Consider the following 26,196-nt stretch of genomic DNA (forward strand, 5'->3'; position numbering starts at 1 on the left):
AAAGTGCACGACAAATGGAGTTATTGTCTTAACTATTATGTGCGTAATGCCAACCTATGATCTTCATTGGCTTCCCCCGCAAACAACGTCTACTTTGACCCACTCTCAAACACTAGTTGTAGCTGAAGCCTGAAAGAGTTTGATTTGTGTTGTCGACATGTCGAGAAAACGTTGTTTTCTGCGCTGCGAAAGCAAATCCACTTTGCATGCTCTTCCAAAGGATGAGGACATGGGCTGGAATTGATACAGTAAAGCCGACGCCATTGTTACTGTTCATATCACTGTGTATACAAGTTTTGAGAAAGATCCGGAGCCGAAATTCAGATATGTTAATGGACGTTTCATGTGCTGTAAGTGGTAGATCAATCACAGCAGACTGGGCCATCTGACCAATCAGAGCAGAGTAGGTATTTTTAAAAGGAGGGGTTTAGAGAAACCGAATCCTTTATTAAACGTTTCAGACACTGTGAGAAAAGAGGTGATCCTGCATTGTATATTATGAGAAAAAAAGTTTTTTTTGACTTTGGATGCATATTGTAGGGTACCACCAAAATAAAATTAGGAACCTTTTAAAATAGCTGAATTGGGGCACTTTAATATGACTGTGAATGAATTGTTTTGAATCTTAAGCTATAGTCTGAGCAGACAGGAATAGGTGTTTTGTGAGTACGGTATGTAATCCTGCTTTCCATGATATGTCCCCTTTAATAGTTTAAGTGCCTTCCCATCATTCCATACAAGTTGCCGTAGGGGTTGCAGAGGTCGGCCACACACACATACACACACTCCCTGGACTGTGATGTATGTGCCGGAAGAAGCAGTCATAATGTATCCTGAAGAACTCGCCTGTGAGGACTTTGGCGTATTAGCCGTGTCTGTTTATCTCTGTGGTATTCTCCAGAACCGTCATTTGTGTTAAGATTATACTTGATGGAAAACACAAACTGAACCAGCGAAATGACAGATGTTCGGAATTCCAGAAAATCACACAGTGTTAAAATAACACTAAAGAGGAATTGCTTTCACGAACCGTTGCTTTTTGTTTAAGGAACACAATGCAAATGCATTCGTATTTCACGTTGATAACACTTTTGTTCAAAATAAGCTTCTTTTGTTAATTCCAAGGTTGCTTTTAACTTGTTTTGTCAGGGTAGAGAATCACTTTAGTCAACGGGCGTCACATTTATATGTGCTTTAGCGCCACAGCTGCAGGATGTGCTCTGCCTGTGCGTGTTCTCTGCACTCTGTGCCTGAATCTTGTTTCATCTGTACCTGGCTTGGCTCTGTGGTTAGACTCTGGTATGTTACTCAGGTCTTGTTTTTGAAGTGCAGCAAATACCTGCAAAACATACATTCGCAGGCACACACTCACACACACACACACGCACGCACACACACACACCGCAGCAGACAATGACATGGTTTGTTGTTGTACCTCAGAGATTCCAAAGAGTTCCAAATAAAATAAAACAAACCTTTAATCAACATATTTAATGCATGATAAATTCACTGTGCCAATGTTTTATTAGTGGTGCTGGTAAAGTGCTAGTGGGTGGCTGCAGGAGTGCATCGGTACTGTTACTGTAATGGTCTGATAACGCAGTTGTACAAATTGCTTCTTATCGTGTACTTGTTTTTAAATGGCTGTCGTCTTAGTTTTAATGCTCTCGAAGAGGAGACTGAGTTAGTCAGCTGGTCCTGAAATATGAAAGTGGCTACTGTGAGCTCTCCACTACACTTCAAAAAGAGTTTTTGAGCCTGATGCTAATAATTATTTAGTAGGGGAGTTCTCACTATTATATTAGTAGAAATAGTATTTTATTTATTATATATGATTTGTAGTTATTTACTATTTATTTGATTTATTTATTTACTTTTTAATATTTATCATATTTATTATTATTAGTTAGTAGTTCTAGTACTAGCAGCAGTAGTAGTAGTGCTGTCAATCGATATAAACAATTAACTAATTAATCGCACATTTTCTGTAATTTATCGCGATTAATCACACCTAACATTACATTTTTCAATATATTTTATTTGAATTTATTTTTGGTTCTTTTTTATTTGTTAATTATTCTATTTATGTATAAATGTATTTATTATATTTTTATTAACTGTTATGTTTCACTGACTAATATTATTAGTAGTAGATGTAGTAAGTATATTTGTGTATAGCCTATTATTGATTTTTATTCATGTTTTACTAACTGTAAGAGATGACCATTGATTTTTATTACTATTATTAGAAGTAGTATTTTAATGTATTATTGAATTTTTATTTATTATTTTCTATTATTTATATTTGTATTATGTTTTACTCTGACATTATTTTTATTATTATTATTATTATTATTATTAGTATTTAATTTATTTTAATTTATTATTAAAATTGTTTTATTTATTCTGTTTATATTTGTATTTATTATATTTCTATTAACTGTTATGCTTTACTGCAAGTAGTAGTATTTTAATTCATTATTTTATTATATATTTTTTTTTTATTAAAATGTGTTAACTTGTAAGTTTTAATGACTAAATCTACATCTAAATAATATAAAAACTTGCTGCTGTGCAAGAACTATGTACATTTTCACAAGGGCTCCCTTAAGGTTTCCCTGAAGAAGCTTAGTAAACGCAGTTATCTCGCAAACTCCCATGATGCTCTCTCCATATGTCATCTATAACCTCTTCTAAACATATGGCTTCCTCTATTCTCACACACAGCCTTAATAAGCAGTCACTAACAGGCTGGTTGGAGAGGTCATAAAGCCTGTGTGTGACAGTGTGTGTTATTTGTTTGTCTTTCTCTGAGGCCGTCAGAACACATGTCAATGGCTTTAGCTGCTCTCAGCCCCAGCTGCTCTAGTTATCCATATCCATTTCACCCATTGCTCAGAGTTTGCTCTGTCACAGCTCAGGATTCCTGGAGGTCTCAGATGTTTCTCCTAAAATTTTGTGGGAAACATTTGTTGACATGCAGTAAGTGCCTAAATCTGCCTATCCTTCTGTCTGTCTGACTATTGATCTATCATTATATCGCTCTCTCGTTATACTTCTGTTAGTTTTATCAATCGTTCTACACATCTGTTTTAGCAATCTACCATTCTAACTAAACATAAACTAAAATTAAAACTGAATAATAAAAAAAAGGGTCTTTTTCTTAATAAAAATCATGAGACATTGCAAAAAGTCTCAGTTTAGTCTCAATGCTGTCTTTGACAGATATCAAAGAGATCAGATTTTGTTTCCAAACGGACAGGTCTGTGCCAAGCGTAAGCGAGCAGCTTGCGTCTGCATGCACATATTTATGTGTTTCACGAACACCATAATAGAGCTCAGCTAGTAAAACATTAGCGCTAAGTGGTAATGCTTTATTTATGTTGTGCTCGTGTGTGTCTGTACTAGCTGCCTCTCTGTTTCGTTCCATAAATAGGTTTAGATGTGATGGCTAAATGAGGACTGGGTGGTCAATATCCTGCAGCATATGCTGTTTGTGAGCGTCTCTCTCTATCTGCCTCTCCCTCCGGAGATCTTGTGGTTGGAGGAGATGAGCAAGACCAGAGAGCTCCACATTCAGGCTGAGAAATAAACAGCCTAAGATATGCTCCTGTGAGCGGTGTGTCTCGTTTCCTGCTGGCACTCTTCCTATCTTCACACACTGCACGAAATCTGCGCTCCCAGCCTCTCAGAGCTCTCTGAAGTGCGCTGGCCCTGCTCTGCTCTGGAGGTGAGAGATACACCGTGTTATGAATAGAGACAATAGCCAGAGGTTTCCTGCACTCACTCTCCGTGGAACTACAGGGTTTTATTAGTCGATGTTTGAGAGAGGAAGGAGTGGATGCTAGTTAGATTTGGGAGTAAGGAGATATTTTCATTATTGTTTCTTTTATTATTATAAAAATGTGAAATGTTGTTTTGAATTATTGTGAGTGATTAATGTTGTTGTGCGTACAATTATTTGTCATCTCAGGAAAGCACAAAAAACAATGCCTGAGGATGATAGAGGAAAGGAGAGCAAAGAAAGAAGTGATGTGCAGGGGGAGGTCATCAGAGAGACTGTTTGATTGCGAGAGTGTCGGGAGACGGCAGAAGGGATTGAGTGGCAAAATAAATGGAGGATTGGAGAGCTTGAAAAGATCAGTGCAGACCTGGAGAAACAAAATACTAGGAGAGCTTAAAATTTAGTAGATATCATAGAAAGGCAGGTAGCAAAGGACTTGAAAGGAAGAAACATGTAAGAAACATGTTTTTCGAAGACATGCAAGAAAAGCAGAAAATATCATAGGCTTCCTGTGCTTCCTCCCCCCTGATGGTATGCTACAGTGGGCATCGCTCCGAGCCACAGGGGATAATGCTTTGTCTAGACAAGCGGAGGTCAATTCATTAACCACTGATTTCTTCCCTGGACATTTTTCCCAAAATGCCTGGATCACACAGAGACAAAGCAAACCTCTGTAGGACATGGTCCTTTGTTTGCATTTAACCCTTTAGCCTGACAGCAGACACATTTGACATGTTTATATATATATTTATTTATTTTTTGCATATTTCCGTAAAAGAGTTAACAAGCTTAAAGTTTGGACTGTTTGCCTGTATTTAATCCTTGATCTCCTCATTCCTTCAAAGAAAAAAGTAGATTATCCAACCTTGGACAAACGGAGTAATAGTTCATCCTGTAATAAACTGACCATTAGCATTTCAACACGTTGCTTGTGTAGAGCAGATGAATAACCCTTTGGTATGCTCGGTGGCAGTGCATTAAACCGGCCTGCTCTGTGTGAGGTATATGCTGAAAGCTGGCTGGCACTACGGAAAGCATTCCAGCATTGTAAATATGAAACAATGGACCAGACCGGTTGTATTCACACTGCAGATTTCAGAGATTCATGTAAACTTCACCCGTTGAGTTTCTATTGGGTTTTTCTATATCAGTTCATAAACATCATTCTCAGAATGGTAGTCGTCTCTCGGCTGTAAACGCTTGAACTGGTCTCGCATTGAACAGCTGCAGAGTTACTGAGGTGGTTGTTTGAAGAAAACATTCTGAACATTTGAACTCTCTTGAAATTAAATTACTGCAGAGTGAGTTACAACATGTCTGTGTTCAAAACTGGTTTGTGCAAAATTCATTATTGGTGAATCCATCCATCCATTTGTCCGTCCGTCGTTCTGTCTGTCTGTCTGTCTGTCTGTCCGATCTATCTATATTATACTCTATTGTATCTATTGTTATACTCAAACTTGCTTTTTTTTAAACCTTTTTTCCAAATTTTGGAAGTATGTCTTGACAAACTGTGCTTTTATAGTTCAATTTCCATTCATAATAATTCTACTGAATTGGAATTTAAAAGGCATTCTAAATTCAGTTCTCAATAGCACACAGCCTTGGTACAAAGTCAGGTTAGGATTTAGACGTTCAGTTTGGTTCCTAGTACCATGTGACGTGTCCGGAATGTAGCATGGCGAGACATAGATTTACTTATTTAAGGTACTATGTAAGGCCGGATTGGATTAAATCGCCAAAAACAAACATGATGAGCCGTGATGAGTTATTAGAGCTGCGCGGTATAGTAATCCGAATGTGTCAGCTGCCCGCGAGACTAGATTACCACATGTCTGACGCAAAGGATTCCAGGTATGTTCCATCTGCGGGGCATTTACTACTTTCCAAGCTCCGTCCCCACCTCTGACAAACACACATACTAACACACAGAGCCACTGACCATGAACAAATGATTTTTACGTAAAGACCTGGCAAAGAAAAGCGTTATCCAAGGAGTGACATCTGGCCTAGATTATGGGATTAACATAGGGCCCTTGCTCCTAATAGCAATAGCGGGTGTTCTTCATTACTTGCTCCATCAACAAATTGCCAGTGAGGTCCTATTTATTTTCAATTTAAATTACAAAGTTAATATATTTTACATCATATTGTAGTCTATATAGGTTCTGTTGTAAATAGATTTATGTATTTGGTATATTCAATATATGTGATGCATGAAATGCAAAGATTATAGGATCTGCAGTCCAGGCTGTTTTGGTTGAAGCTATAGATTATAGATAGTGCATATGTAATATAGGTTAGAAGGGATTTATGATATACAAGCTATGGATTGTGTAGGATATACAGTACAGTGTATGCAGTATGGACTGTGTGGTCAGTGTTTGATCAACTTTTAAAGCCCAAGATTCCTGGGCTTTAAAGCTAAAGCCAGATGACTATTGAAAACAATGTAAAGTAAAAGAAAGTAGAGAAACAGAAAGGTAATTTTGAAACTGTAACTATTAAGAATTATAACAATGATGAAGTGTTCATGTAAAGTTTCCTCCGTATGTTTCCTGTCTTGGGAATTTTCTTGCGTCAAGGAATTCCTCAAACCAAATGAGATTCATTATCTGCTTGTAAGATGAGACCACAAAGGAAAAAACTAATTATTCTTATAGATATTCATTTTGTATGGAAACATCATTGGAGATCCATTGTATATTTAACATCCTTTGCAGAGAGGGATAGATATATTCTAGATAGCTTTGGTTGTGCTGTCAAGATAGAAGATTTGTGAAAAATGTTACTAACCCTCATGTCATTCGTTTTTTTTTCAATGGAACATAGTTTTTTACATTGAAATTATATAGTAAACATGACTATGGTCCAAAAAGGTAAAAAAGTATAATTTAAGCAGACAGGCTGAATATAAGATGACAGTTCCTTTCTGTTCCTTTAAGTTGTTAATTGCTGATAATCTGCCCCTTTAAAATGATCTTCAGTAGCAGTTTAGGTGTGAACTGATACATATGTGGCGTGAAATGCACACTGAAGGAACCTTTTTATTTCCTAGTGTGATAATTCATGCCACTTTGGGGATTCTGTAAATAGTGCATTACAGCGTGCTCTGCATGTAATCCTCTCTGTACTGTAATCATTATTTTAGCACTACAAACAGTGCCGTTCATGAGGGCTATTTCTGGACCGTTGTTTGCTTGGAGAAGCGGCGTCTGTTCTGAAGCTCAGAGAGTTCCCAGAAGCCCAAATCCCGCTCTGTTCTGCTTATGTTGTTTTGTTTTGAGGATCTGATGTTGAGATGTTATTCAGATGTTTCAGGTTCAGGTGCTTTTTCTTTTTCAAATGCCTCTGGAAAAGTGATGTGCATCTCCCTGAGGTAAACGGTGCAATGTGTTGCATGCATGGTTTTTTGGGTTTTTTTGGGGTGGAAATTGCAATCATTCTTTGAGACTCATGCAAATGGCCCTGGGTTTGACATGATATCTGCTTTTTTGGTGGTCCTTACATAGCACATTGCTTTTACAGAAATCCTAGAGGGCCAGTAAAGAATCAATATTTTCATCTCATATATTAACATTGCATTTTGGGCCAATTCACTTCAGATTTCCACTGTGTCTATAGTAAATAGTAATAGTTTTTGTTTTTACTTAAACAATTAATACATTTCTACAGACTAAACCAAACCTAAAAGAAAACATTTAGCATTTTTGTATTTAAAATTAAATCACCAAAAGAATAAGAAGCGAACTTCTGGAAACATCTTTTCATCAAATTTGTCAAGGGCAAGGTTAGGCAAAAACGAAAAAACTAAAACAAAGGCTACATTTGCAACAGGAGCAATCAAACCATGAATGTTATTGGAAAATACACATTTCAAGATTTTTTTATCACCAAGTGGATTCATTTTATGCAAAATGTCCATAAATATATACAGTGGAATCAGTCCAGGTGCTGCCCTGAAGCTGACTCTATCAACTTTAGTTTCAAGTCTGAACACTGCTGAGCAATCAGAGCGAGTGTGCAAGGTATTTGTACAACGGCTATTTTATAAGTTAGCATCTGGACTCTGACTCTATTAAACTGGCCTGCCGTGACCTGTAGGATTTTTATTTAAAGCTTATACTCGAGTTTCAATCCAAGTTTCACATTCCCTCTCTCTCTCTCTCTCTCTCTCGTTATTCAGGTATGGCCTCGCAAGTGCAAGTCTTCTCCCCTCACACTCTCCAGTCAAGTGCCTTCTTTAGCGTGAAGAAACTGAAGGTGGAGCAGAGTTGCAACTGGGATATGACAGGGTACGGCACGCACAGCAAGGTCTACAGTCAGAACAGCAAGCAGAGTGTCTCAGTCGCACCAGTGGGCATCAACGCCGCCAGTCTCCAGGTCTCCAACTCTTCCCTAACCTACGAACAGGCCCTCCTCTTCCCGGCCGGCTCGGGGCACATCGTGGTGGCTACGGCCAGCAGCACATCTGGGGCGGCTGGTCAACTGTTGGGCAGCACCGGTAGTAGTGGAAGTGGTAGCGGAGGCCACAATCTGACGCGCCGCAGCACCGTCAGTCTGCTGGACACGTACCAGCGATGCGGGCTTAAGCGGAAAAGCGAGGAGCTGGACAACAACAACGGCAGCGGGAGCAGCGTGCACGTGGTTGAAGAGCAGCAGCCGCCCGCAACCATGATCCAGAACAACACGCAAAGCGGGGCCACCGTCGCGACGGCGACTGCCTCCACCACAGCAACGTCCAAGAACAGCGGCGCCAACAGCGAGGGCGACTACCAGCTCTTGCAGCATGAGGTGCTTTGCTCCATGACCAACACCTACGAGGTGCTGGAGTTCCTGGGTCGAGGGACGTTCGGGCAGGTGGTGAAGTGCTGGAAACGCGGCACCAGCGAGATCGTGGCAATCAAGATCCTGAAGAACCACCCTTCGTATGCGAGGCAGGGTCAGATCGAAGTGAGCATACTGGCTCGGCTGAGCACCGAGAGCGCGGATGACTACAACTTCGTTCGAGCGTACGAGTGCTTCCAGCACAAGAACCACACGTGCCTGGTCTTCGAGATGTTGGAGCAGAACCTGTACGACTTCCTTAAGCAGAACAAGTTCAGTCCGTTGCCGCTCAAGTACATCCGACCGATCCTGCAGCAGGTGGCCACTGCCCTCATGAAGCTCAAGAGCCTGGGACTGATCCACGCCGACTTGAAACCTGAGAACATCATGCTTGTTGACCCAGCCCGCCAACCCTACAGAGTCAAGGTTATCGACTTTGGCTCTGCTAGTCACGTCTCCAAAGCGGTGTGCTCTACCTACCTGCAGTCTAGATACTATAGGTAAGGCGCTAATGTTGTTATGCTCTTTGTCAGAATTGCTGATGTCTGTGTGATCAGGGTGCGCGGAGGTATGGAAATACATATGCTGACAGGCAGGTAGGACATAGTATTCGGGCCGGATGCAATGATTGAATGAACATTTTTGGTCCTGAGACTTAATTACACAGATATACATTTTAAAATATTTAGACCACTTCTATTATTGATTGCTATCAGGATGTGAAGAGAGTTGCAACCAGAATAACAAATTGTTTATGAAAAAAATTGCCTACCCTACCGTTAACCGCATCCGCCATTTTGAAATTGTTCTTTGACCCGGATTTGACTAAATCATTTGACTTTTTGACTCGTTTTCCAGTAAAACACGAAACGTTTACTTGAGAAGCAACACAAGGTATTAGGACAAAAAAAAAAATTTGTCACCATTTGCTCATCCTCAAGTTGTTCCAAACCTGTATGAGGTTTTTTTTTCTTCTGTTTAACACAAAAGATGATACTTTAAAGAATGTTGGTAATCAAACAGTTGATGGTAGCCATTGACTTCCATAGTATAAATACTAGTATGGAAGTCAATGGCTACCATCAACTGTCTGGTTATCAACATTCTTTAAAATATAATCTTTTGTGTTGCGGATGTTTAACCATGAAGAACAACTTTTTTGGTACTGATATCACTCAAAGTGTCCTGTCTCACAGTTTTCCATCATTTTTCTATTTGGCTTTTTAAATCTTATGAATCTCGTGGCCTTATAACAATACCAACGAGTCAACTTGCACAGCAAAAAAAATCCCATTCTTAATAAGTTTTTGTCATCTTTTCCAGTTATCTAACAGTGAAATGTACTTGAGAAGCAGCACTGCATAAGATACAAAGACATGTTTTCAGAGAATGTATCTTTAATACAAGTGTATTTCATTTTACTACTGTTTTTAAGCATATGAAAACACACTTAGGCTATATTCAAAATACAATCTGTGAAAATATCTTTAAAATATTTTAATATCTTATGCAGTGTTGCTTATTAAGTACATAACTCTAACGAGAATTAATTTTTACAGTGTGTTGTATGTCATTCAGGTATTGTTCGCCTACTGTATCAAGATACATCCTATGCCTTTGATGAACTTTTTGCATACTGTGTAGTAGGGAAGTGCGCATATTCCGTTTTTTCCTGGTGGTATGTTAAAAATCTCCAGAACTTCCTCAACACGTGCGTTTAGAGGGGGTCATAAAATCAATGGCTCACTGAGAACCTGATTCCTTATCTTATTCAATGTGAAATAACACATGTTGAGTTCTGCTTTGAAGATTAAAATAGTCCGTTTACTATGAAAGACAAAAAAGTGTCCAGGGTGCAACCTAGTTGCTTCTTCTTATGTCTTTTAATTTTCTATCATGAAATAACCAGCAAATAAAGGCTTTTTAAATTATATAGTTCGTTTCCTATGTTTTACAGTATGGTACAGCTTCATGGTGGCAGCACCTGGGAGATATTTGCAGCTGATTATTATTTATTATTTTATTATTATTTGGATCCATGCTTTTCTCTTTTGGAGTTCCTTGTACAAAAAAGCAGTATATTGTGCTTTTGAATAAAAGAAATGCATGCATCAAGTTGACTGTAAACAGCGGGCCAGTTTCATTTCGGGTCACTTCCCTCCTCCCAACCCGAATCCAGTGCTCTCATCGCTACTAACCAACTCCCTAGGGATAAAGAGATGGGGTCACCGTCAGTTCCCCGGCAATACTTCCCTGTAATCCACACCAGAGTGCCAACATTAGAAACAGATGCCTCACTTAAAAGCTGCTTATTTATTTTCCCAGCCAACTCTTTCATTTACCTATAGCCTTGTTCCTTGTTTGGGTTTCACGGGCCAGATTGAGCCGTTTTGTGTAGACTTAGACCTGGTTCACACAGAAGCTTGCTATGTTGGATTGCCTCTGGTAGGCCGACAGTAGGATAGGTTTGGGGGATGACCAAACAGCCACCCTAAAAGAAATCAAACATAGAGTAATGAGTCAGTCCAAGCGCTGCCAGATGTGTTACGTTTAGGATGCCACCAGCATAGTTACTAAATGAGGGCAGATAGGCTATCGTTTGAGTTTTGCAAATGCTTTGATGCTTGTAAAGGCAACCGGCCACTTGGTCATATTTGGGAAATTGCTGAAGTGTGTGGAAACTATCAACAATTGTGTTGACTGGTCCCTTCGTTTTTCCCAGCTGTGCTGATGTAATCGGTTTGCACGTAGGGAAAGATCTGAGATCAAAATAGACTGAAAACAGCATGTTTTTGACTCAAGGTCACTGTAAATGAGAATTGAATTTATTTAGTTTTGAGGTGAAGAACAGTTGTAGCAGGATGTACAAATAATCCGCATAAACTTTTTTTCAGACTCCTGAACGCACCGTGGTTGTCCTTTGATCCTCATCAAGAATACATCTTCTAAGTAATACATCTATTTAGGGAAAGCATGTTCTGATAGAGTATATCTGCCCATGTGCATTAATTGAGTGTGTGTGTCAGTGATGAGTTAAATGTGAAGAGTGGTACGGAAGCTTAATTTTGTGTCTGCTTTCTTGTGGGAGTTCACATACAAGATGATCCCCTAATTTCCTCCCAGCTGGAATGAAGAGGGGGAAAATGCTGACTATGAACAGTCGCATCAGCCGTCAGCCATGTACATCTGGAGTGAGAGAGAGCAAGAGGGAGAGAAAATTAAACATAGCAAGCACTATTACTATTGTGCATATTTACTGTTAGGGATTGGTTCAAATCCTTAAGCCTTATGTAAAACTTTGGTGCTTAACCGTTTGATTGTATACAATTGACACTGCAAAAAAATCTTCTTTTTGACTAGTATTTCTGCCTTTTTTGTAAATGATCTATAAAAACTATTTAAAACAAGATAAATTTACTTGAGAAGCAACATTGCATAAAATACTACGCTTAGTTTTTTTTAGAGAATACATCCTTGAAATTAGTTTATTTCATCTTATTGCACTGACACATGTTTTGCATAAATACAAACGAGTTAAAAAACAAGTGAAATACCAAATCCCTCAAGTTTGCATTGAAAGAGGGACCAAGCCATGACTAGAGACTTGGGTGTGTGTTCTTTTGACTTTTGAAGTAAGCATCACCTAGCAACCTCCCAGGACACCATAGCAACCGTGCTAAAAATCACTCCACATAGTGATGTCCTGGCAAATACAAATTGCTCTGTATATTTTGTCTTAGATTATGTTTCTTAATTTATCCACATTGTTTCAGGTTGCAATAATGTTTGGGTGCAACCACCCAAAAAACCCAGCAACCGCATAGCAATGCCCAAGCAATTACTCAAAACCCTCTAGCAACCGCATAGCAACACCTTAGCAACAGCCAAGTGCATGTGCGTTTGTCCTCGGGGTTCCCCCCACACAACAGGATTACTGGCTGATCATAAATATTCAACATGTATAGCACATTCAGTCACTCTTAACACACCTCACACCACAGGGAAATCTGATAAGATAATCTGTAGAACCATCAAGATAATCGGGACTTTACCCAGGATTGTCGGAAGGGGAGAATTGGCCAAAATCGGCCCGATAGTCTTGTAGTGTGTGGGTGCCTTTAGTATCATGGCGCTCAGTTTTGCATGATGAAAACTCCACTTCAGAAAACAAAAAAAATCTATTTAGTGATGCATTTAGTTCATGCATGCAGTATTGATTGCAGATCTTTTGGAGGTGGACTATAATTATCATTGCATCGATGTGTTGCATTTTGTGCTGAAGGCATCAAGATACCTCGGTCAGACAGACACCAGCCTACTGGTTAACTGGCTCTCACCTCATTTTTCAGTAACAGGACACACGCAGAAATGTAGCCAGCAGCGACCCACCTGTAGAGGCCTCCCACAGAGTTATATAGCCCTGGGAGAGGATCACACTGTTCTTGGAACGCTCTGACTGTTTAATACAGGCTTCTGTTGAAACGGGGGGCTTCTTTCTGTCTCACAGGGGGAAATCTTATAATGGAAAAGAGAGAGAAAGATTGTGGTTTTCTGAAAGGATCATCAGCTGACTCTACCGGTATTCTAAATGGCTGCTGCTAGTGAATCTGCAGTGTGATGAGAATACAACGTTGTTCTTTCATACATCATATCTGTGTGGATATTTTCAAAGATACTCCCTGCTGGCTTAAAGGTGAAGTGTGTGAGTTTTTTTTCTTTCTTTTTTTCTTACCTAATTTTGTTTTAGTATGCTGAAAAGTGGAAAGTTTGAAAAGTGTAAATCAGTTCACAAAACCGGTGTGAACATCTATTTCATGAATTGGATTGAATCGCTGACTGACTGAACCAAGAATATTTTGAGTCGAGTCATTGTGATGAACTGGTTAAACCATTTCACACAAATGGTCCGGACAATTCTTTCACAAATCAAACTGAATCACTGAGAATCATTTATTACAAAAAAATACAAAATATGAAAATACAAAATTGCGGATTTTAGTGTTATTTTTATACTTAATATAAAGACACCTTATATTTATATCTTCAATTAATGATTAAAGTAATTTCATAATTGTATTCATTTTTAATATTTCTATTTAGCTTCTATTGTAATTTAAGTACTTTAACTTAGGCTTGTTTTAAATAAGTTAAATTAAGTTGAAGTATTTTCTAATGCTTTATTTAAATGAACAGTTTTTTTTTTACCCATGCCATGGCCAACCAATGGCAGAGCTGGGGGAGGTGACCTGTTTGTCCAACCAATGGAAGATGGAGGGAGTGTTTGGGAAACCTTTTTGAAAGGTCATTATTTGTATGTATATATATATATATATATATATATATATGAATATCTTTGTATATATTTTTGCTATTCCATTTACTGATGAAGAAATTTCACACTTCACCTTTAATGCATAACAAGGCCACAAACCTTTCTATGAGAGGAAAAGAACAGTAATCACTCCTGTGTCTCTCAATCTGTCTGGATTTATTACATCTGGACTGTTGATGAGAACGGATGAATGAGAGGAGATTAAAACCAGCTTCTATCATTAAACCTCATGACAAACTTGAGAATTAAGGCTAACCCTTGCACCGAGGTTACCAAACGTTTCTATCAAAGGCAGGAGCTTTCAACAGAACTCTTATATAAAGACATGCTTCTTCATGCATCTTCCATTCTGTTCCCTGCAGTTATTTGTTTTGGCAGTGCTTTTAAATCTGAGGGACAATTACCCGCGACCTTCGATAGGACAGGATGCACAAAAAGTTCCCTTTACATATTTTTAACTAAAGCTCCCATCAGCCCTCCCCTTCTTGTAACTTTGCTTCCTAAAAGGCTCCTCTTAAGATGCCATCAGCTGTAAAAGTGATTGTGGAAGGCAGGGAGGACTCTCAGCAGGAAATTTCCAAAGTCTCAGCAGCTTGCCGATGGCTTTGGTGTCATTTTCCTACTGCAAACACCCCGTGAAAGCTTCCACAAGCGGATGTCAGCACTGGCAAGGCAGACTCTATCAGCTGTTCTTCATATCTTTACTGACGCTGCTCAACGCAAACCCACAGTCTGTCGGTTCTGCTGTTATTTGATCCATTGAACACAAATGTCCGTGGTGTATTGGATTTAAGGCTTGTATAACGTAGGTGTAGCTAGTTTTCATGTGATTTTTATAGATTTTTTTCACGGGGCTGAATTGACAAGCAAATAAAGCAATACTAATTAAGGTAAACATTAGAGAGGCAATTAGCTGCATACAGTACACATGCTAGCCATGGAAAAACCAGTCGGGCTACGTGACTCAAACGGCGGGCGCATGCGTTGAATTAGACATTTACAGCCTTATTAAAGTAGTAAACAGCAGTTTTATGTAGCTTAAATGAGTCAGTGTGAATTCCTGTTTGCAAAGTATTTAACTTACATAATGTGAAATGAAACAGGATACTCAAGAAATAAAAGGGCATGTATGTAGGGCAGGACTTGTTTTTATGCATTGTGAATTTATTTTATTGTGAAAAATGTGCATTACTTTGTGCAGGTTTTTTCCCCCCTTTTTTTCTTGGGGGAGGTGGGGTGGATAATGACTCATGATTTTGGATTGCTAAAAAGTTGACTTACCAGAATGAGAATGCTAGTTTGCTAACAGTGCTGTAGCTACTCGGTTATTGGTTAAAATCGGCATAATCCTTGTAGTTTAATCAGAATCTCATAACTGGATTTTCTGGTGTAAATGACTTCTCATTTTAGACAGCTCAAACCCCGCCCCTATTTACATTCGACTGCAAGCTGTCATTCAGCTGATATCCCTCCATCCCATCCACAACGTTCAATCCAAGTCCCTACTGTACATCAGTCACTTAGATGTATGTCACAATGCGGAAGACAAGATATTTTATTTTAATTACGAAGACAAGTGTAATTTGTTTTTGGACTAATGTAAATAATGAACCATTGAATTTGAACATGCTTTTAGACACTAAATGGGGTCAATTCTGATTTCCTGTTGACGTTAAATGGAAAAGATGTTTTTTTTTTGTTGTTCAGTTGTACTTTTAACGCTCATTAGCTTTACCAGAACGACATCTGATACATATTTGCACAAGGACATCATTCCATTGGTCTGAGGCTGCTCCTAATACTCTGTTTATTCAGGTTATGTCAGCTTAAATCCCTACGCCCTATCTGTGGTGCAGACTAGCTAATGATATAACAGGTAAATCTGGCTAGCTTACAGAGGACCAGATAAAGCAGATTACAGTCCTGTCCCAGTTGGACCTTTTACCCCTTTTATCTTAAATGAAATAAGGAAGTATATTATGAGTAGAGTGTCCTCATGTAAGTTTGAGGTTTATGTAAAATCTCCACAGTCAGCTGAGTGTTACATGCATGTGGTTGGAGCGAGGAGAGCAGATGCGTAGCATATGCTGTCATATGTACAGCCTGTCTCTTTTTCTTTTTTCTCTTTCTCTACCTCCGTCGACAACATCCCGCCCAACCCCTAGCTGTCGTCAGTTCTCAGCAGTTTGAAGACCCTGCTGGGTTCGGCAGTGTGAGTCATAGCGGGTAGAGGTCACCAAGGAAGAGACAGCATGGCCACTCAGTGTGTCAGTCAATACTCTCCAGACGTCAGAGCCTTAATATAGGAGGGCTTGAGGGGAAGAGAGCATGCTTTGCACATTTTTCTTCGATAGGCTGAAATTTAGCCCAAAGATGCACAGGATCCAGAACTCATGACCTTGCTTTCTTTAGAACGTCCAATGCGCTAATGGCCCAAGCTCGTAACCTGAGGGATCTCATCCAAGAATCTATTTATTTGGACACATCGATCATAACAGCACAGCTTGAATGTGCCATAATGCAGGAATCAGCTATTACGCCTTTTACTGCATTGTGCAAAACGCAATGTGACCCCTTTTCTAGCCATGATGCGAATGATTCACCCCCAAGACGTGGTATTTGGTGTCCTTTACAACATGGGGCCGGATTCACTAAGCATTCTAAATGACATATTCTTAATGAAAATATTCTTAATTTTTAAAATAACTTGGTAACACTTTACAAGAAGGTTCGGTAACGCTTCCTTTTACAGTCCTGTTACCCATGTACTTACTATGTACTTATTATAGTAATTATAATTACTGGGTAATAACTAGGTAGTAACCCTGAACCTACCCCTAAACCTACCCCTAACCCATTTACTTACCTTATATTAGCCAGTACTTTCTAGGTAAGTACACTGTAAGTACACGTAAGTACTGTACTGTAAAAGGAAGCGTTACCGAAGGTTCATTAGTTAACATTAGTTAACTACATGAATTAGCTTGAACTAATAATGAACTGTACTTATACAGCATTTGTTAATGTTAATTTCAACATTTACTAATACTTTATTAAAATCTTGTTAACACTAGTTAATGCACTGTGAACTAACATGAACAAACAATGAACAGCTTTATTTTTATTAACTACTATTAACAAATACAGTAACAAATTGTTAGTTCATGTAAGTTAATACATTAACTAATGTTTTTTTTTCCATATTTTGTGGAAACCATGATACATTTATTTAATTTTTTTTTTTAAATATATAAATCTTTTGTAACATTATAAAAGTCTCTTTTGATCAATTTAATGCATGTGTAACTTAGTAACCACCTAGCAATCTCTACATGGCGGTGAGTTTAGCGACCCCTCACAGCACCAACAAAAAAAAGAAGACAAACCTGTATTATCAAGCTGTTCATCTAAAGAACATCACGGGGAACATGATTCCTTTCTGGCACAAAACAATATGCCTCAGTGTGAGCAGTCAGAACCTGCCTATCTTGTGTTTATAAATGAACTACCGTTCCAGGACATTTGCGGTGGCTCCATGGCAGGCATTAAGAAGCACTTTAATGAATGAGGTTGCCACTAGTTACTGTTCTCTCAAGCGTACGTAAGGCATCTTTTTATTCCGACACCACTGAGCAGTGGGATTCGCTTACACAGAGCCTTGAATATGAGTTAGGCTGGCCTGTAGCAACCGAACTAGAGCTGTTTACCCATAATGCAACAAAAACAGGCAACAGACATCACTTGGGTCTTTGATATGCTTTCCACAAGAGAATAAGGGTTTGTTTGTACTGCTCCGATAGAAGCTAATATAATAATACTGAGGAGCTAGAACACTTCTTTGGCAAATGTCAACCGTGACATTTTCTTTGTTATTAAGATTCCGTTTTTCCAGGGTTTTTCCCCCCCGACTGACGGCCATCGAGGTGCATTGCATTGATGAAATGTTTTTTTTTCTTCTCTTTGGACCTCTCAAGAATTACTTTTATACGACGTTCAGCCTTTTGTGAAGATGAGTGACAGAAACGTAATAACGCTCGTTTCATTTGCCCGTGGGCTACCCGCTTCATAGCATCTTACTTTCTTCTCAACGGAGCAAGAGACAATTAGCTAATTAACTCCTGCTACTTGAGCATCTTAACACCAAGCCAACTGCTCGGAGTTATTTTAGCCTGCTACAAAAACCCTTCCATATCAATTTTGACAGACATGGACACCTTTACTCCATTTTAAGAGCTATATCGTGGTCATTTTTACCAGTGTAAATTTAATTTGAACATTTTGTTGTTTTTCAATGCTAATTTAGCATCGTTGCCAGTAGGATACAACAAGGGCTAAAGGCAAACGTTAAGGACAAACTCCTTTTCACTATACTCCCATAGTGTATGTGTCACAGTATGTTCAGTGTGTTTAGGTTTCATGGACTTTTAGTTTGTTTTCATTCATCTTCTGTGTTCCTGTGATTCCCGCCACTCGTTGTCTCCATGGTTACCCTTATCATTAGTTCATATGTGTCAGTTGTGTGTAATTAATTATCCTTGTTTGTGTTCCTCCTTAAGTTGTTCCTTTACCTGCACTCCTTGTCTGATAACGTTCGTGTTGTGTGTTTACATACACGCTGTCTCGCATGTTGGCTGTATATTTTGATCTCGTCAAATAAACCCTGTGTTATATCTTCGTCTTCTGTGAACTTGAGCGTTACAGAATGATTGTAGAATTTTTTTTATTAAACATTAATGAAGCAACGCATTTTTGTTGGAAAAGAAATATAAAAGTAGTTTATTTTGTTTAAAAATCATATGAATGTACATTTCTGGTAAAAGGCAAAAACAGCATGAGGCAAAAGTATGGATACAAATACATATATGTTTTGTGTAATATTTAAGTTAATACTTGTTCCAAACAATCACTTTTGGAAAAGTTTGATCATATTCTGTTTGTTTTGATAATCATTTAATTTACTTTATTCAGTAAATACACTTTTATTGAAATATGTTCATTTAAAAAAAAAAAAAAAATACAGAGGATTTTTTATTTATAGGCTATAAAAAAGCTTCTTACACTTATTGAAGGAGAACCCATAACACATAAATATAGCTTTACAGTTGTAACCATTAATATGATACCTATTATCTAATATGATACCTATGTCAACAAATGAAAAATTCAGCCAGTTGTTTATTGCCACATCATTTATTGTGCCATTAGCCCAAGTAGGGGTGCTTTTTACCCCAAACCGTACTTTTACATGTTTCAGTTATTGAAAAATTACCTTGGATGAAACTGAAAACCATTAACAAGACCTTTGCCTCTAAAATATATAATATTTCCATTAGCTACATAAATATATAGCAATTTAAAAGATTATATTAGATCAACTTAGCGCAGAATCGACTTTGCGTTGTTGCCCGCAATCTCCTCAAGGATCAGCCACATTTCAACATGCACAGTGAAATGCTGGTGTTTAGAGGAAAATAAAATGAAAGGCGCCTTTAGCCCGGTTGTACCCTACGTTTCATGCTTCATAAATATTTCAAGCTGCTATTTTTTTTTCCTGCCCAATTTTCTGCCTTTTTGCCAAGGCGTTTCCATCCGCTGTCAATTAAAAGACTTTTAGCAGTGTCTTGCACACTATACTGTTAGCCTTAGCGCTATTATTACGCCATGTTGAGTATAGCATAGTTTAGTGATATCTAACCTGTATTCTTCCCAGACTAAATAAACCATAATCCCTTTGCAAGTGTGGAGTTTGCACTCACAGGCTTTATAAACCTTTCCATTTTCTGGTCGCTCACACAAATGAAGTATTTAAAGATCCTGAACTCTATGTCCTATTCTGCTTTATGTGAATTGCTTGTTGAGTGGATCAGTGCACTTGGTTTAGCATTCCAGTACCCTACTATGTTAATGATATAATGATGGTATTGCCGTATATTATCAGCTAAAATGGCTGTTTCCTGTTCTTGGGTTGCCACAGAAACAAGTAAAGTTTGGAGGGTCGCTGTCCAGCTTTGCTGTGGAGAGGTTTGGGCTAGGGCCAGACAGGGTTGGTTTGTGGGCATTATGGGTTTTGTGAACATAAGTGGCCTCGCTCCTCCTCTCCACTGTTTTCCAGCCCGGTCACAGTAAATGTCTGGCTTTCAGGCAGCCATGCAATTTCCCATGAACTGCGCTGAACGAAGCAGATGCATTTGTTTTCTCAATTGGAAGAATTCGATAATATACGCAAGAGGGTAAATAGTTTGGCTAATTTACGCCAGGCCGGACCCAGCTTGTCCTGCCAGCTGTGGCCTTTTATTTTAAGTCCACTGCAGTGCAGACTTTCTCTCTATTTGCAGTTTTATACTGTTCGGCTCCATTCCATTCAGTTCTTTCACATTGTGTTCTGCGCGGTTTGTTATAATCAATGCTGTTATTCACTGGTCTATTCCGTTCTACTCTCTTCTCACTACATTTCTCACCATTCATCACTGACAGAGCTGTTGTTCAGTTATGTGTTATCAAACAATGCTCTATCAATATATTTTTTCAGCATTGGCGTAGTGCACGGGTCACAGTGTTAATCTTATCAATGAAATTATGGACACAAATGTTTTTTCACAAAGGGATATTTTTGATTTTATCTATGATGATGAGATGAAAAAATATGTTATGATGATACTAATCAAAGAAAAGAATTAAAAAGAAGATTTTTAAACGATTCTCAAAATATTATTTAAATATTATATTCATATTCATATATAACACTCTCTCTCTCTCTAAATATATATGCTGTATATATTTATACATATATATACATATGTCAAAAATGTTAAAATATTTGGTTAAAGTTTGGTCTGTTACAGTTTTTATGCATTGTCAGTTTGCATATTACAGTATTGTCAGAATGTAATTTTTATATTCTTAATAATTTAATTCAATTAAATGTCATTTTAAAACTGTAAAGAATTAACCCCTTAGTGTTTTTCCAAAAATACCAAGCATTAGATTCCACACCACTGATACTGTAAAACACAGAGCTGTCAAATATTTCTTGAGCTTGGGTTGATGCATAACGAAAGATGATTAAACGTCTTTATGGTGCTATCCGTGTATCAAGTTGTAGCGGTTTGTGCCTGAGGTGTAATTTGTTTGGAAAAATAATTACTCATGTATTGAGTCCTTGTTAATTATTAAAGGGAGTTCGCATTCCAAATGTACCGTGTGCAATGAGGTCGATCTGGAATGGTTTCTTATCTTTGGACCTTTTTTGGAGCCCAGGCATAAATTGTTGCTTGTTAAACAGGGCACTGGTTTAACTTTAAGGCCGGGAGAATGTTTAGTGTTCACGCTGGATGTCTGTAAAACATCACACTGTTCTTTTTTGCCCTGTAGAAAAAAAGGTTAATGCCTGGCCAAACAGTGTAAACTTAGTTTTTCTGCAGAGAATATTGTATTACTAACGCTGTGTTACTGCAAAGAACATTGCCTTTAGAGCCACCGAGAGCTCTGAGATTTGGGTTCAGGTGGGTTTAGAGAAGGGTCACGACTTGAATAAAGTTTTGTGTGTTGGTCATTTGTGTGCCTGTAGATGTTGGCAGGAGGCTTTTTGTGCTTAATCTGATTCAGAAACAAGCTGCAGTGGATGAAATCGCCTTGTTTAAGCTCAGCTGGCTGTCCTGTGCATGCGCTGGAAACACTGACATGCTGGGACTGACAGAGGAACATTGTGTCCCTTTCTGATTTCATCATCCAAGCTTCCTTCAACACAATATTACCTTAATTAGGATTAGAGAAGGGTGGCACAGGGATTGGACGGACTTCATACATGCAGACACAGGCACAAACACTCTTTAATTGGCTTCTGTTTAGTATGTCTATCAGCAGACAGATGGCACTTGTTGAGACTGAGTCGCTACGTTGCAATGCTCTGGTCAAAATGAGTAACGGCCGCATTTCTGAAATATTTATCATTTTATTGAACTATGAAGGGCATGATTGAGTGTGAGATTTGTCATTTTAAGGATGTGACTAAATATTGAAGACTGTGGGAGGTTTAAGATGAAAGTAAAAAAGAAAAAAAAGAGTAATTTGAAAAACCCACCTCATTGAATAACTTGTCTAACTATATACTTAATAACTATATAGTTAACAAATATACTAAAAAAATCAAATAAATTTGGTCTTATATTTGTATTTTCCAAAACATTTATTATTTTATGTTCTGAATGTGTATTTCTAACTCCATTTTTTCATGAACAGACAGTCAGAAACTACATTGATTTAAGTCCCGTACTAAGATAATGAAGTACAACCTAATGGACTTGGTTTTTTGGTTCATTTGGACTATGCCATGACAAGAGTAATAAATGATGGTTCTGTGAATAAGGGAATGTTACCAAAGAACATGCTTTTGCATTCCACTGCACTGCTTTTTCATTGTTTCTTTATGTGAATGTGCCAGACAAACAAAACGAATATCTAGACTTTTTTCCCCACTAACTTCAATGCAAAAATGTGTTCTTGTCTGTGTGAACAAACAGCCCTTAAGTCAAGATTCGTTCAGAGTGAATCAGACTAATTCAAACCGATACCCGTGTGTAATATTGTCGATATTGTTTTTACTCAACAGTTTAATAAAGAAGAAATTAATATCAAGTACCTTCCATTTTCAAACACAATACTGCCAGTTACAGTCTATTTTACTCCACCGACGAAAATAGTGTTTTAAACTCTTCAGTTGATTGAAGGATTCAATGACTCACTCATAAAGATTGTGTTTCGTTTCTGAAATGAATCGGTGGCTGCATCTTCTTCCCTACTATATACTTCCATACTATATAGAACATACTCTTTTAGCGGTCGCAAAGTAATTACTTATTCAAAATAAGCACCTACTCAAGGGAGTATGTGATTTCGGACACGGCCAGTGTTTTTGAACGTATTTTCGTTTAATAAAATGATTGATTCAGCGACACGCTCATAATGGTTCAATGAAGTTTAACCAGTTGGTCACTTGTTGCCAACTACTGGTGTAACCATGCAACTTTACTGAAAAATCCCCACAATTACACAGACTCAAAAACAACGTATATGGAATACGGGGTGATTTTTACACCGGAGATCTTCATGTTACTTTATATTTCCCGGATAATCTTCTGCTTCAGGATGTTTTTGGCCCATTTGTTGATCATTCATATAGATGCATGTATAGATAAAACAGTGCTTGCATAACATTAACATGCATAGTTTGTGGTGCTTACATAAGCCATCCTGAATTATATGTCACTTCAATTTAACTTCATGCCTGTGGCTCCTTCCTAAATCTGTAGCATAAGAGCTTTCTGTTTCTTTTTTATAAATCCTATATTTTGACTCAGTAATGCATTGTTAAAAGGAGCAATGTTGAATCCTCATCTGGTCTCAGCTCTGGCCTTTCAGTGTTCTTTTATCATGGATTCTACCACTGCCGCTGAATGGGTAGCCTAACTAACCCTTGCTTCCCAGCATGCACTGCTCTTTTCCTTGCAAATCACCTCCGGCCTCCCCGGGCTGCCTGCTTAAGTACTTTGGATTCATTAATGTGTAAAAGACGTGGGGCAAATGAAATTCTAAATGAAATGAATGTATGCATCACTAAGTCTCTCTCTCTTTCACTCGCTCTCATTTTATGCCATCAAGACACGGAGGGCATATTGATGAAGATTCTTTTGTTTCCATGCTGACAGGAGTCAATGCCGTCTCCGTCTGTGTAGGTGCTGTAGACGTTGAGTGAGAAACATGGGGTTCGTAGTTGAACTCATGGTAGGGCTTTAAACTTAAGCTTTTCTTTTCTCCTTTTTGTTAGCATCACTATTACTTTTGCTTATAGAGTTATGGATTTGAGCAGATCACTAACACAATTTAAATTGCCTAGTGCCACTTGTTTTGAAAATGAATGTGATAACTCAGATGTGTGGTTAGTTATCAGGGTTATTATTGTAATTTAGTATGATTTAATACATTGTTGAATTGAAATAAAGCTGAAATAAAACAAAATAAAACATTTTGATAAAAAAACCCCGTAAACTTAGATTTAAAGAAAAGCAGAAATGTAAGCTTACTGAAGCAACTAATTGAAATAAGTTAAATCTGGAAATAAATAAAAACTAAAACTGAAAAAAAAAAAATATATATATATATAATTGTCATTCATTCAAAATTAAAATGAAAACTGAAAATATAAAGATAAAAGTTATTAAAATATTTATATATAAGGAGAGATGTGCTATTACTTTCCTAAGTAATCAGACATACGTTTTTTGCTTCGTGGATGATAAAGCATGTGAAAAAAAATCCTATAAATTTACATTTAAAGAGGGAATTGTCACAGATAGTCAAACACGCACGAATCCACTTAGAATAAACAATCTTTTATAATAAACTGGGAGAATGTGCTGGAGAACCAAAACGCCAACTACACCATTACACAAACGTGACCCAACAAAGAACTGAGGATTTAAATACACAATGAAACTAATGACCAATGAACAGGCAAATCAGGAGCAGGGAAAACGAAACCAAAACACAACAAAGATAAACAGATAAAACGTATTGTATCTGTTACAGAAATCAGTCCATATCTAGGAACCAAGAATTCGTTTGACTAAAGCCACAGAGCAACACAGTAGCAACTGCATAGCATCGTCTCACAACATGCGAAGGCAAGAAAATGTGAAATTTATTATTAATAATATTTATCATAATTTAAACTTATTCCAGTTTTCTCTATTCTCTTTCCTGTTTAGACCTAATCAGTGATGATTGATTGCCTTTCTGCTCTTTGTACGCAGTTGACAGTTCTGTGGATATTTGTTAATAACTAACCTCCAGAACCTTTCTATTTAATGGCTCTGTTGAAACGACAATGGCCCTTGGGCAGATGTATCTCTCAATTAGCTTGTTATTCATACGTTTCAGTAGGTCTACGATATATTTCTATGTCTAAAGTGGAGCTCTGCTTCTGGTCAATAACAAGTTCCACTGGATATCTGTACCTGGCAAAACATACATAAGCAGAAATACGCACACATTTTCCAATCCCTTAATGCCGTCACCTCATAGTGTAAAGCTTGAAAAGAAAGCGCAGGATGCTCCTGCCCCGCCCACCTCTCCACTCACAGATAGAACTGGACAAAGCCCCCTCGACATCCTAACCGTCCTGCATCATTCAGGGGGTCTCCATGGCAACACAGACACAAAGGGATGGCCTGGAGAGGAGTAGCCAGTGAGGGGGTGTACTCTGGAGGAGAGAGAGAGGTTATTGTCATCAGGCCAGCAGTAGATTATGTGGGGTCGACCCAGCGAGGGGTGCTCGGCTTAATGCCCTGCATTAGCCTCTTTAGTTTAGGTCAAATTCTCACTAATAACTAGTTGCTGCTTTATTAGCATGCATATTACTAGGATATTTGCTGTTTGTTAGTACTTATAAAGCACATATTAATGCCTTATTCTGCATGACACTATTCTACATCCCTTAATCTTACCCAATACCTAGCCTACCTTAAGCAGTAATTAGGAATTTATTGAGGCACAAGTCAGTTAATAGTGAGAATTGGACCCTATATACACTCACCGGCCACTTTATTAGGTACACCTGTCCAACTGCTCGTTAACACTTAATTTCTAAGCAGCCAATCACATGGCGGCAACTCAGTGCATTTAGGCATGTAGACATGGTCAAGACAATCTCCTGCAGTTCAAACCGAGCATCAGTATGGGGAAGAAAGGTGATTTGAGTGACTTTGAACGTGGCATGATTGTTGGTGCCAGAAGGGCTGGTCTGAGTATTTCAGAAACTGCTAATCTACTGGGATTTTCACGCACAACCATCTCTAGGGTTTACAGAGAATGGTCCGAAAAAGAAAAAACATCCAGTGAGCGGCAGTTCTGTGGGCGGAAATGCCTTGTTGATGCCAGAGGTCAGAGGAGAATGGCCAGACTGGTTCGAGCTGATAGAAGGGCAACAGTGACTGAAATAACCACTCGTTACAACCGAGGTATGCAGCAAAGCATTTGTGAAGCCACAACACGCACAACCTTGAGGCGGATGGGCTACAACAGCAGAAGACTCCACCGGGTACCACTCATCTCCACTACAAATAGGAAAAAGAGGCTACAATTTGCAAGAGCTCACCAAAATTGAACAGTTGAAGACTGGAAAAATGTTGCCTGGTCTGATGAGTCTCGATTTCTGTTGAGACATTCAGATGTTAGAGTCAGAATTTGGCGTAAACAG

General features: G+C 38.3%; 1 protein-coding gene across 2 annotated transcripts in view; it reads left to right on the plus strand.

Annotated features, from left to right (window-relative positions):
* The window catches only part of hipk2 (homeodomain interacting protein kinase 2), a 95,975-nt gene that overhangs the window by 14,782 nt on the left and 54,997 nt on the right, over positions 1–26,196 (plus strand). For both annotated transcript variants that reach the window (XM_056261320.1, XM_056261319.1), the window contains exon 2: positions 7,971–9,111. In XM_056261320.1, the coding sequence (XP_056117295.1) occupies positions 7,971–9,111 (1,141 nt within the window). The remainder of the gene's footprint in view (positions 1–7,970; positions 9,112–26,196) is intronic.

The sequence above is a fragment of the Rhinichthys klamathensis genome, unplaced genomic scaffold, assembly GCF_029890125.1.
Source record: "Rhinichthys klamathensis goyatoka isolate OS25496 unplaced genomic scaffold, OSU_Roscu_1.1 h1tg000181l_1, whole genome shotgun sequence".
NCBI classification, from domain to species: Eukaryota; Metazoa; Chordata; class Actinopteri; order Cypriniformes; family Leuciscidae; genus Rhinichthys; species Rhinichthys klamathensis.